We start from the raw sequence: 13270 nt of genomic DNA on the forward strand, positions 1-13270 counted from the left end.
TTTTGCTATAGGAGACAGAAATTATGGACCCATGCTTAAGTCCCAAGAAAAGTCCTGAGTTTGTATAATAACTGCTTCTTTTGATCACAGTTTTGGCTATATGAAAGCATATTTCAACAAATGTTCGTAAAACAGATGCCTTGAAGAAGGCAATTGTGCCTTATAACTGAGGAGCTTAACTCTACCTTATAGTTGAGCGAATCTCCTAGAACTAAGGGTCCCAACCTAAAGAATTTCCCTCTCAACACTTCAGGCAAAGGTAATTAGGAAATATCCAGCAAATTACTAGCTCTTCCACCTGACACTAAACAATCAGAAAGATATGTAAAGATGGAGAGAGTAGCTATTCCCATCAATGTCTTAAGAGAGATGTATGAGGCCTCTGAATTATTAACTATATAGCTATTTTATTCAAAGCTTTTCTAATAGAAATTTTTCTAATTAATAAAATAAGACCTCAAAAAAAAGCTCCGAATGACCCAGGAGTAGAGAATTGACCATGATACATCATGCTTACCTGCCCTGCACCTCCTGGAAGGCAACTCTGCTACTTGGTGCCACCTTTCTTCTTTAAAGTCATAGCATTCCACACTCCGGATAGCCTTTGGTGCTTGGCCCCCAACCACCACCATCAACTGCAAGGGCAGAAATGTAAGCACTTGAACAAATGTCTATTACATACTCAGGATTTAAAATGTCCTACAAAGACAATGGTGTGGAAAGTGTTAGGATGAAGATGGTAGGGTGAACTGGAGAATACAACCATCTAACCATTTAATAAACATCAACAAAGAGGGCACATGTTAGAACTGCAATTCTATCAACCAGCACATTTAGTCAAAAATAAGGACTTCAGACACTAAAATAAGTTTCTGATCCTTTAAGAAAAAGCAGTTATTTAAGTGAAAAAAGAGCAGCCAGTCATCACTGGCAAGGCTGCAGTATGTCACAGGGCTTGCTATAAACTAGATCCTGGTTTTGCAATGACCAGGCATTAGATCTCCACAATCCAGGAGAGAAGATACAACTGAAACATATGTTACTGGGTAGATGAGGTGAAAGGGATAGTAGATATTAAATGAAAGATGGAAGAAGGAAAAAGATATTGAAAAAGGAGGGGTAACTGAATTGGAACTCACAAGAGCACAGATTACCAAACCTCCAGTAAAGAGACCTTTCCTGAAGCCCCACAAATAAAACAACCCAACAGGACAGGTAATGGAGATGCTAGATATCTTAAAAAACAAATACCTAATAGTCTACTTCTGAGAATAAATGAGGTCTATAAATTCCCTCAACTCAACCAACAACTATTTACTAAATGCCTACCATCTATATGTGTCCAGATTATGTTAGGTGTTATACATAAGAAATATAAGACATAGTCTCTACCCTTCAAGACTTTACAGATCTCACTAAGGAGACAAGACTTATGAAGTAACTCAAGAACAATATACAATTACATATGATAGAAAAATTACATGATTAGTATAGACATAATTGCTACTGCTGATCAGAAAATAAAAAGCTGCCATAATTTAGTGAAAGCTTCCTATAACCTGATCTATGGTCTTGATAAATAGATAGAATTTAGAAATCAATGTGTCTGTCTTTTACCGAGTATACACAGACACTTTCTGGCAACAGTGAAAATATAGCCGTCAAATCAGAATAACATAAACATTAATATGTCTCAAATGGAAAACTATAAAGAATGGCAAGGACCTTCAGGAAAAGATGAGATGATTGGAAAAACAGGTGTTAGAAAGAAACAAAATATAAAAACAAACAGAATATGGAGTAACTCATATATATAAAAGCAGGAGGTTTGCAACCTTGACTAGGCAATGACCTACCTGTACTTAGAACTAAAGAAAGGTGGGTACATAGTATAAAACGATTCCTGAATCAGACAGCAAACCCTGTTTCCAAAAAGAAGCCTATTTTATTTATTTGGTAACTGGAGAGCAGAACAAATCTTAAAAATCTTAAAAGAAGACTTAACATAAACCAACTACATGTTTTTTTTTCAGGTCTGTTATTCTTCTACTGTTGAATTCAAATAAATACATAAACAAAATTTGCTGGGTGTGGTGGCTAACGTCTATAATCCCAGCACTTTGGGAGGCTGAACTGGGCAGATCAGGAGCTCAGGAGTTCAAGACCAGCCTGATTAACAGCAAGGCCCCGTCTCTACAAACAAAATAACAAAAAATAAAAATTAGCTGGGCATGGTGGTGTGTGCTTGTAATCTCAGCTACTTGGGAGGCTGAGGCACAGGAATCACTTGAACTCGAGAGGCAGCAGTTGCTGTAGGTTGCCATGAGCTGAGATTGCACCACTGCACTCCAGCGTGGACAACACAGTGAGACTCTGTCTCACAAACAACCAATCAACATTTTGGTTGGCCGGACGCGGTGGCTCCTCACTCCTGTAATCCCAGCACTTTGGGAAGCCAAGGAGGGTGGATCGCTTGAGGTCAGGAGTTCAGGACAAGCCTGGCCCACATGGGGAAACCTCATCTCTACCAAAAATACAAAAATTAGCCAGGTGTAGTAGCCCATACCTGTAATCCCAACTAATTGAGAGGCTAAGGCAGAAGGATCATGCCAATGCACTCCAGCCTGGGTGACAGAGTGAGACTCTGTCTCAAAAAATAAATAAAATAAAATAAATATAATTAATAATAAAAATATGCAATACCCTCCCCTCTGACCACCGAAAAAAGGTAGGGAAGCAAGGTTGTAAAAATCACAGAGTTGGGATGCATGTTAAGGTAAACCTTGTATTTCAGGTTCTGGTCAAAATTTCAAAACTACCCAACAGACAATAGTTAAAAGAGTCTTAGATGATATATCTGATGAAGACTAATTTTTCTAAAATTTCAGAAGGGAACACTTTTTAAACTTTTTGAGAAACAATACTGAGTTATAGATTTTATAATCCTCAAACTCTGAATATAAGATTTCCATTTCCATGCAATAGTTCACTTTTACACATTAAAATAAAGATGCAAAGGAAAATGTGCTATTATCTACACAGAACAGTAGTAATATCTGTCCTTTACTCACCCAAGAGAGGTAAAATGGAGTGAGGATTTGGGTCTCCAGGAATCAGAGATTAAGGAGACAAGAAGAATGTGCAATGAGGGGACAAGAAGGCAGGAATATCTATATAAAACCAAGAGACTGTGCCACAAGTCATTGTATGGCTACTAAAAGAGTGTGCTCATAATGCTGACACCCAGTTATCCGTAAAAGACACAGATATTTGAGGAACACCATGCTATGAAGGAACAAGAAAAGAAGACCTTTTGTAGGGAAAAGTTAAATGTAACATATTTGAAGAGGTCAAGGGGTAGGAAGTTAAACAAATTCAAGTAATCATCCTAAAATGTAGGTCAATTAAACTTTGTTCTTTTTATTTGTCTATTAAATATTAGTTGAAAATTAACTCCTGAAAAGTCAAGTTTCTAATTGAAAATTTCAATAGGAGGCCGGGCGCAGTGCCTCACCCCTATAATCCCAGCACTTTGGGAGGCCAAGGTGGGTGGATCACGAGGTCAAAAGATCGAGACCATCCTGGTCAACAAGGTGAAACCCCGTCTCTACTAAAAACACAAAAATTAGCTGGGCATGGTGGCACGTGCCTGTAGTCCCAGCTACTCGGGAGGCTGAGGCAGGAGAATTGCTTGAACCCAGGAGGCGGAGGTTGCGGTGAGCCGAGATCGCGCCATTGCACTCCAGTCTGGGTAACAACAGCAAACAGCAAAACTCCGTCTCAAAAAAAAAAAAAAGAAAATTTCAATAAGTATGCTGAGTAAAAATATTTTTAAAATATAACATATACCCAGAAGTATGACAGCACGTATAAAAATATAGATTCCAAAGAGAACAGGTAACAAAATACAAAAGCAGCAAAACATACATAACTTTCATTATGTTGTACAAATCCAAGGATGCCTTATACGATCTGTTTACTGAGAAGCCAAAACTAATGTCTGATATATAAAAAGAATCATTCATGCAAAGTAGTATGAATTTACAAAATCAGAGCCTAATATAAAAAGTACTAATTCACTCTCATGTTAAAACATTATCAAAACCTTACAATAATTTCTTCAGCATGACTACCACATTTTGTTCAATTTGACTCATTATTATGATAAAAGGCATCATTACTATGAAATAACAAGCATAAGAAATTAATCTTTGCTTCATTCTTACCCAAATCCTTAGAATTAATCTGAACATAACAACTCTAAAATGATAAATAAGTTGTGTTGGAAAATCGTTAATCACCAGCACCGTTTTGAAAATATGTGTGGATAACAAACACATTGAGAAGGGATTATGCAAGTGAACATGCAAAGTCAAAGCAACAGGGCTGCTCACTGCTATCCAGCAGGCCTGCGTGCCCCTCCTGCCACACTGATAGAGCTGAATGAAAGAGAACCTACAGGGCCCCAGATGCCCACCACAAATAACAGCTAGAGAACTGAGAAATCTAAAAGTATAACACAGCGATAGGAGCCCTACTCCAAAACCACAACCAGAGAAGCCCAGAAAAAATGCAAACTGAATAGATGACCATAACACCACAAAACAGAAAGTAAAGTACTTGATAGGATTTCACCAAACACTCTAGAAGGTTTCAAAAATGACATGCTTAGTCCAGGAATCAAAAGTGAATTCATTTTCACTCTAAAGATCTCTGCAGCATAGCTAAAGATAGGAAAGTTTAAAGATGCCAGAAGAAGGAATATGCAAGAAGAAATTCTTTTTCACAAATATGAAGTATTTAATAAGTATTAAAGATATAACATTATTTAGAAGGAATTGGAAAAGACTAGCATAAAATAAATGGCAACCTTAAATTTACTGCCAAGACTGAGCAATTTTTATGAATGGATTTTTTTTAAGAACAAAACCTGACACCAAATAAGATGAACAAATATGAATTAATGAAGACTTAAAAGATGGGTACTTATAAAATCAGGTGTAAGGATATTTAAAAAATGTAAACATGTATAAAATCAGCAGACTCAGATGGCATCAATACTGATGTATTAGGGGAACTAGCTAATGTACTTACTGAGCCACTTATAATTATTTTTGAAAAATCTTGGGAGAACTGAGGAGAGATCAGAAAACTTAAAGAAAGCAAACACCAATTTTCAAACCAGGATAGGAAGTGAATGGCTTGTAAATACACTTTTTTAACTAATAATAATTCTGAGTAAAAATTTAGAAGATTTTGAGAAAAGAATTTGAACTTCTAGGGGCCGATAAAATAACACACAGAAGGATATTTTAAAAAGTCATGCCAAATTTGAATCCATTTGATCCTCAACCTCATCAGACGTTGTACGCTAAATTACTTATTTTGGCTTAGATAATAAACATAATCATATAGAATAAAACTTTCTATAAAAAGACTGCGTCAGTGGCTGGATACTTCTAACAAAATGTCACCAAGAGAGTTTTGAGATCAATTCTAAGTTAAAATATTTATTACCGATCTAGAAAAATAAGTCAGTAGCACCCTGGCAAATCTGCAGTTAGTTTTAAACTGAGAACTGTTGTTGGTAATAGGCAAAACAGAAAAACAATACCAATACAGATTTGCAGCAATTAAACATGTAGACTCTAAAGTAAAACTTAGAAAAATATTAAGTAAAAGTATTAAAGTGAAAGAATTTTAAAAACATAATTCAATGGAAAGGATAGAGTAATAACTAAATATGATATAAGAAAACAGGAGATAACATTCTTATTTCTTCATTCAGCATTGCCCAAAACATACACAAGTGTTAAAAATAAATACATAAATAAAGGCTTTATATTATGAATCAGTCTGATCAGATCACGCACAAAATGGTGCTTAAAGTATTGGTCGTACTATAAAGATGTAAACACAGCAGAAGGAATTGCCAATAGAGACAGAAATGAGGGGTTATTTTGTAAGAAAAATTGAATCAGTAAAACATCAATGGCCACAGCTAAAAAGACAAAAGTAGAATATAAACATTTACATAGGAAAATATGAACACAAGAGACATGGGAAGACGTGAGAATCTACGCTGAAATGGCTACTTATGATGTGCAGGAAACCATCAAATGGTATACAACAGGGAACAGCAATGAGATGAACTGAACAAGCTATTTCATCATCCGTAGTTCTAATGTGTAATTGTGCAACTACTGGGTTTTCAGTTATTAAATAAACACCTAGCTTACAAAGAAATTTTTCTTTTTTGTTTTTTCCTTTTTTTGAGATGGAGCCTCATGCACTGTTGCCTAGGCTGGAGTGCAGTAGCACGATCTCGGCTCACTACAACCTCCACCTCCTGGGTCCCTCTGCCTCAGCCTCTGCCTCAGCTTCCCAAGTGGCTGGGATTACAGGTGTCTGCCACCACACGCGGCTAATTTTTGTATTTTTAGTAAAGACAGGGTTCCATGATGTTGGCTAGGCTGGTCTTGAACTCCTGATCAGGTGATCCACCAGCCTCAGCCTCCCAAAGTGCTGGGATTACAGAACCACAGCACCCCCGGCTTACAGAGAAATCTTTCTACCTGGTCTGGTTTTTTTCTTTAGACTATCATTAGAGCTTTCTACTATAATTAGAGCTAATAAAACTCAGCGGACAAAAACCAGTTGTCTTCTGTTCCAGAAGAGTGACATCATGCAGTTTGAAAAAATTAAATGAACCAAACAATCTCCACCCTTAACATATAAAATCAATAGAGGTTGAATTACATACACTACAGTGCATTCTTAGTCACGTTTTCTCTTGAAGGGAAACTAAAACAAAGAATGAATCATGGAAATTCAGATGAGCAAAGTACTAACAGATTCACTACAAGCCTTTTGCATGAGGTAATAACATGCATGAGCAACAATCCTACTTTGGGAAGGTTCATGGGTGTCCTCAGCCGGGTCCGGACACTCTTCATTAATATACGCTGCTCTGTCGGCAGCAGATGATACTTCATTGCTTCAATGAGGTAATCTTTGCAAGCACTGCTATTCTTGACCAATGCTTCCTCTTCAACCCTCTGTAACAAGAAATCATACACACCCCCTGAAGGTAGAGCTATTTCATAATTAAATTGCCGAAGAAAAAGAAGTAAAGGAGAGGATAAAAGCAGTAACTATGCCCTTTATTTTAGTCTAAGTGTAAATGAGGAAAAAGTTTATAAATACAACTACAAGAAAAATAAAACCAAACATGCTTAAGTATCTGGTCTGAAGAGAATAATATATTTAGGTAATAAAGAGAAGAACTGCAATGAAAAATGATAAACTTGAATGTTAGCTATAGAATATGATGAACTCTTTAGATATTATAATCTCCTGTTTTTTAACTTTAACCATCAAGCCAAAAAGTAAGAAAAACAAGAAACAAAATTTAGATAATGCATCCTTCAGGTGGAGAAGGCAATACTAATAAGTTAATGATACCTTTTTGAAACACAAGTGAGCCAGTAAAATATCCAGAAAAGAAATTAAAAATATCTTAAAGCAATGTGCCTATACCACAAATAAGCCTTGTACTGCCTAGCCTGACATCAAATGCAGGACAAGCTTTTGGGTTCGTTTTCTTTTCTTTTTTTTGGAGATAGAGTCTCACTCTGTGGCTCAAGCTGGAGTGCAGTGGCACAATCTTGGCAAACCCCACCTGCCGGGTTTAAGCAATTCTCTTCCCTCACCTTTTTGAGTAGCTGGGACTACAGATGCCTGCCACCATGTCTGGCTAATTTTTTATTTTTAATAGAGATGGGGTTTTGCCATGTTGGCCGGGCTGGTGTCGAACTCCTGGCCTCATGTGATCTGCCTGCCTCAGTCTCCCAAAGTGCTAGGATTACAGATGTGAGCCATTGACTGCATCCAGCCTTTTGGATCATTTTCTTAATACCAGAAGACCCATGAATACACAGATCACAAAAAGTAATGAGGTTTCAAGAAATCCTAAAATGTTCAAACCTAATCTCTTAATAAATGATTCTTCCAATGGTCTCAACTATTAAAATAATGCTGAAATGTTCCTACTAGGATTCCAATAATAAAAGAGCAAATTTAAAATTATTTGGAGACCACTAAAGAATCATTTATTCATATTTATTTCAAATAACATTTTCCCTCAGCTTAGAAATAAAGACAGAAATCAAATGCATGCCACTATTAAATTATGAAGTAAAATTAAACAGTATTTGGGTCAGACCTCAAAATTCCAGGTCTGCAGGGGAATCAGAAGAGGCTATAAAAAGAAAAAACAGTAAAGAAGATGCAAAGCAGTGACTGCCACAGGGACATTTATTTGCATGTATTTAAATGACCACAAATACTACCTTGATAAGTTCAAGAGCTTACTTACCCAAATCAAAAACAGGGGCAGAAGCAAACTTCTAAGAGCGGGGAATGGCGGCTGGATGTGGAGGCTCATGGCTATAATCCCAGTACTTTGGGAAGCCGAGGTGGGCAGATCACTTGAGGTCAAGAGTTTGAGACCAGTCTGGCCAACAGGGCAAAACCACATCTCTACTAAAAATGCAAAAATTAGGCAATGCTGTAGTGCGCACCTGTAGTCTCAGCTACTCCATAGGCGGAAGTATGAGAATTGCTTAAGCCGGGGAGGTGGAGGCTGTGGTGAACCGAGATAGTGCCACTGCACTCCAGCCTGCAAGGTCCTTGACTGTCTTCTGTCCTGTACTCCACAGAACTGCATTCTACAGCTCTTATTACTGCTTGATAGGGATCTACATGCTGTCAGGCCAGTGACATGGTGCTATGTGGATTTTTATGTTTTGCATACACATTTACCTGAACTAAATATTCCCGAGGAAGCAAAGGTAACCGCACATGTTCCATCAGTCGGGCCATAAACTCTTGCCTCACATCCTTGTCATGGTTCACCCATGCAATTACTGCTTCAAATACCTTGCAGAAAATACAGGATAAGAAAAAATAAGAAATGAATTGTGTACCAAGGCATCTGGATAAACTATGAAACAACATTTTATATACAACTCTCGCTAAGACATCCAAGTTTAATTCACAGCTCAAATGTTTTCAAAATCCTGACTTGCAATGTACTTACAAAGCCATTCACCCTATTTCTTTTCTATTTACCCAAAATAATAAAGCAAAGTGATATTGTGGAATGAAAATCATGTACACTTATAAATAAGTCAGGTTTGGCTTTTTTTTCAGGTTTACAAACAAATGTTAGACTACACACATAAATCGAGGGCTTGAGGAATAGACTGTAAGAGTAGAATATATTAAAATGTGGTACTTTGAAATTTTTTTTTACAAATTAAAAAATAAGGGCATTATTTACGATACATAACTGTGAGAAAGCTAATAAGCTAATATGAAGAAACTGTCTACATATTTCCTTTTCAACTGATGAATATATCACTTAATACTCTTTAAAGGTTTGCAAGAAATGTTTGACAATATGCAAATGGCTGAGACCAAATATAGGTTATTTTGATCCAGGAATAAAGCAATAAACTAAAAATAATGCACATTAAAATTAACACCCCTTTTTAATTCATTCTGTTAACAAGTATTTATCAAGTGTCTCTTATGTGTCAGGTGCTAGAGATTAAGCGAACAAGAGAGTTTGCTTTCTGGCAATTCTATTTAATATTTCTCAGTTCTGTCTTCTCTACCCCCTGCTGCTTCTACTATCCCACATCAAAACCTGCTGCTCACTGGTATGAGTTCAACATCCTCTTATCTGGCCCTCATCTCATTTTTGGTCCATTCTGCCCACCACCACGACAGCTAGTCTCCAAAGACAGTCTCCTAATAAACCATATCTCCCAGATCCATATCCTTATATAGTAACCTTCCACACTGAATCTAAGCTGGCCCTGTGTAACCAGTAGAGTGTGGAGGAAGTGACGCTGTGATTTCTGAAGGTAGGTCTTAAGCAGCCTTGTTACTTTTACTTTGGTCTCCTGAAATGCTCATTTGAAGGAAGCCAAATGTCACGTAAGAAGTCTGGCTACTTGAAACCACCACGCCATAAGAAACCCAAGCAAGTTACAGAGAAGAAAGGGAGGGGAGAGAGAGGGAGACCTAGGGAGAGACCAATCAACCCTGAGCCCAGAAGCCAGACAAAAGTGAGTGGAGGAGCCAGACTGGACATTACAGATCCATAAGATGCCACGTGCAGAAGAACTGAAGCTCCAGATGGCTCCAATAGAACGATGCCAGATTATCCCCAGCCATCTGGGTCACCTTAGCTGAGGCCTCAGACACTGTGGGGCAGAGACAAGCTGTTCCTATTGTTCTGCATGAATTTTGACCATAGAATTGTCAGCATAATATAATGGTTATTGTTTATGTTTTTACATTTTGTAATGACTTAGGTAGCAGCAGAAAACCACAGCAGCCCTCATGATATTTCTATAATGCAGGTTTTAGCATGATTTTCTCCCCTTGTTTAAAACTCTTCTAAGGCTCTTCATCACTACAATAAAGTTAGTTTTCTCTAACATAACTGAGAAGATATTTTATTATATCATCTTCCCATTTTATCTTCCACCACTCTGTCATATTCTAAATTCCCATCATACTGAACACATTGAATACAATTATTCTTTCACACCTCTTTACATTTGTATATTCTGCTTCTTCTACCTGGAATGCCCTCTGCATTCCCACCCATCCCTATTTCTCTGACAAACTGAGATTCATTTTTAAAAGACTTGAAATATATATCTGTACCAAGCTGAACTATCATCCCCATCCCTATCCCCATCCCTGGAAAAAACAAATACTCCCATGGTACCCTTTACAGCATTCTGTAATCAATTATTTACCCTACTGGCTGTTCCACTAGTCTATGGTTACCAAATTCTATTTTACTAATCTTCCCTTCTCTAGGAGCCCATGCCAGTGTCTGGTACATAACAGGCACCCAATACATGTCTATTAAATGTGAATAGTAATGTCATCATCCTCTGTATTTCTAGTATGTTAATATTATATAGCTCACAAACACTTTCACATTTTTTAATACTGTAAATATTAGAGTAAATGTGTCTTTTACCCCCAGATGAAATTAATATCCTTGAGAAAGAGAATCAGAGTTTACAAAACTTTAAATGCAAAGCACATAAAGGAGAAACTCAAGTTTCATTTTCTCTAAGCACAATGTTTTCACAGCTTTTGTGCTCTGATTTCCATGTGCTACAAAACTCACCCAAAGAAAAACAGCCCACTAAGAGGAGCTTCTATCTCCAGCTATATGAAAAGTGCAGGTGGCTGACAAAGGCAACCCAAAATGTGGAGAGACAAAAGACTACAATCAGAAGCAGTAGCTGCACAGAGAGGGAGAAAGGGAGGGAGGCAGGAAGGATGGACCGACTGGCAAAGTGAGATATTATGTCATAGGGAACCAACTTAAAGGAAGGTGACCATCAACCAACCTAAAGGAAGGTGACAATCAAGAATGTTCAGTCTAGAACTACCAAAACTTTGCCATCCTAGGTAACCTCTTTCAACTCAGAAGAAGGCAAACTACTTTAGTAACAAATACTGTGTACATATCATAATTCCTATATACATCAAGTTGTAGGAAGAAACTGGTTTCCAAAAGAGCATTTGTTTCAGATAGTTTAATGTGCACAAGCTCTTGCTGTGGAGGTCAAGTACAAAACTCTAATGTCTAAAAATGTAGGGAACCTCTCATGAAGTGAAGACACAGAGTAATTTACATAGACAATCAACAAGTCCTGAGTTTCTTTTTTTCCTCCAGAATCCTTTCCTGAAGTAACTAGCTAAGTTTCTTAACTTTCAGAGTTAGGCATCACTGGCTGCCACTACACATACAGGATCACAAAGCTACAAAACAAAGTGAAATTAAAAAAAAAAAAGGAAACATCACTGCACGCTGGGAAAAGAAAAATATCCTTACCTTCTCTTCTGAGGAAATGGTAAGTTTGTCACTTGAGATTAAGCTGCACACTTGTTCAATGCCAAGATTGAGAAATTCTTCACTAAGTACGACATCTGCAAAATGATGCTCTGTTTGGAAATTAAGAAGAAAATCCATTAACATCAACACTCCATTATAATAGTTTCAAGCTGCTTTAAAAAGGGTTTTCTTAATTTAATCTAACTTAAGGAGAAAACGAATTGCACACCTCTAGGCAAGAATTAACAAGATAAACCCAAACAAACTCAGAGATACCTGGGGAAGTACCTTCAGTGATTTGTTTATACTACAGCACAGTAGCAGCATAAGTAGGGAAGTTGCCTTAAAATACATGCACTTAGCTGAATCACTCTTGTTTTACATGGTGGTATTTTAGGCTTAAAATATCTATTCCTTATGTGGTACGACACTCTGAGTACTTAAATTTGTAAAGCCTTTTGATTACAGAAGTTAGATAAAGAACATGACATTATATTGTCATATCCTACAACCTATCATGTAAAACATTAGAGGGTTGTTTCTTAAGGAGTAAGGAAGAAAGCCCTGCTTTACTCGGAAACTAAAGAAATCTTAAATGCTGGTCAATCTGAATATATGACCAATATTTTTTTAAAAAGAGACAGAATTGCTTTATGATATAGACAGCTCTGAATTCTAAATAAATAGTTTATTTTAGGATCAAATGATATGATTTTATGTCTCAATCCATATCCAGAAACTTGTAAAATTCGTAATTCTTAAATACTTAAAAAATTTTTTCCTTGATTTCACAAATATGGCCACTCTTCCCAAGTGGGGGCGGGAATATAGATCACTTCTTGGCCTTTTGGCTAAGATCAAGTGTAGTATCTGTTCTTATCAGTTTAATATCTGATATGTCCTCTAACCAAGGGTGGAAAGACTATCAGTGTAATGATTGAAAAACTTACAAAGAACGAATCTTTTATAAAATAATCTTTCTTGCAAATCCATCTCTCATAGAGTATGAGCTCACAAGGGAATGTGGTGGTTTGGGCTGCAGAGTCAGACATACCAGGGTTGAATCCCAGCTCTGCCATGTGCTAGCGTGCACAACCTTGGGCAGTTATGTAATATCCCTAAGCCTTGGTTTCCTCATCTATGAAATGAGAATAATAAAAATAGTAAGACTCCTATGAGGATTAAATAAGCTAGTGGTTTACAAAGCACCTAGAACTGTGTCTGTAGAGAGTAAGAATTCAATAATTTAGCTGTAGGTTAATATTCTAAATTCTAAAGTAATATTTTGCTAGAAAATCTAGGTTAATTTCTAGGTTGTCACAATGAACCATATTT

At 36.9% G+C, this 13270-nt stretch overlaps 1 protein-coding gene and 1 non-coding gene across 7 annotated transcripts in view; one reads left to right on the forward strand and one right to left on the reverse strand.

Moving 5' to 3' along the window:
* LOC105732478 (kelch-like protein 2) overlaps positions 1–13270 on the reverse strand; it is a 118699-nt gene that overhangs the window by 16444 nt on the left and 88985 nt on the right. For all 6 annotated transcript variants that reach the window (XR_001111000.3, XM_012474564.3, XM_012474565.3 and 3 more), the window contains exons 6-9: positions 11936–12045; positions 8824–8940; positions 6909–7058; positions 518–635 (exon numbers count right to left, since the gene is read on the reverse strand). Coding sequence is in view for 5 of the 6 variants with exons in the window: in XM_012474564.3 (XP_012329987.1) it covers positions 518–635; positions 6909–7058; positions 8824–8940; positions 11936–12045 (495 nt within the window). In the remaining variant the exon portion in view is untranslated. The remainder of the gene's footprint in view (positions 1–517; positions 636–6908; positions 7059–8823; positions 8941–11935; positions 12046–13270) is intronic.
* LOC135277883 (U2 spliceosomal RNA) lies at positions 12767–12948 on the forward strand. The gene has a single exon (XR_010345458.1). It is a non-coding gene; the product is annotated as a U2 spliceosomal RNA (small nuclear RNA).

The sequence above is a fragment of the Aotus nancymaae genome, unplaced genomic scaffold, assembly GCF_030222135.1.
Source record: "Aotus nancymaae isolate 86718 unplaced genomic scaffold, 86718_ANA_hifiasm-v0.15.2.pri h1tg000033l, whole genome shotgun sequence".
NCBI classification, from domain to species: Eukaryota; Metazoa; Chordata; class Mammalia; order Primates; family Aotidae; genus Aotus; species Aotus nancymaae.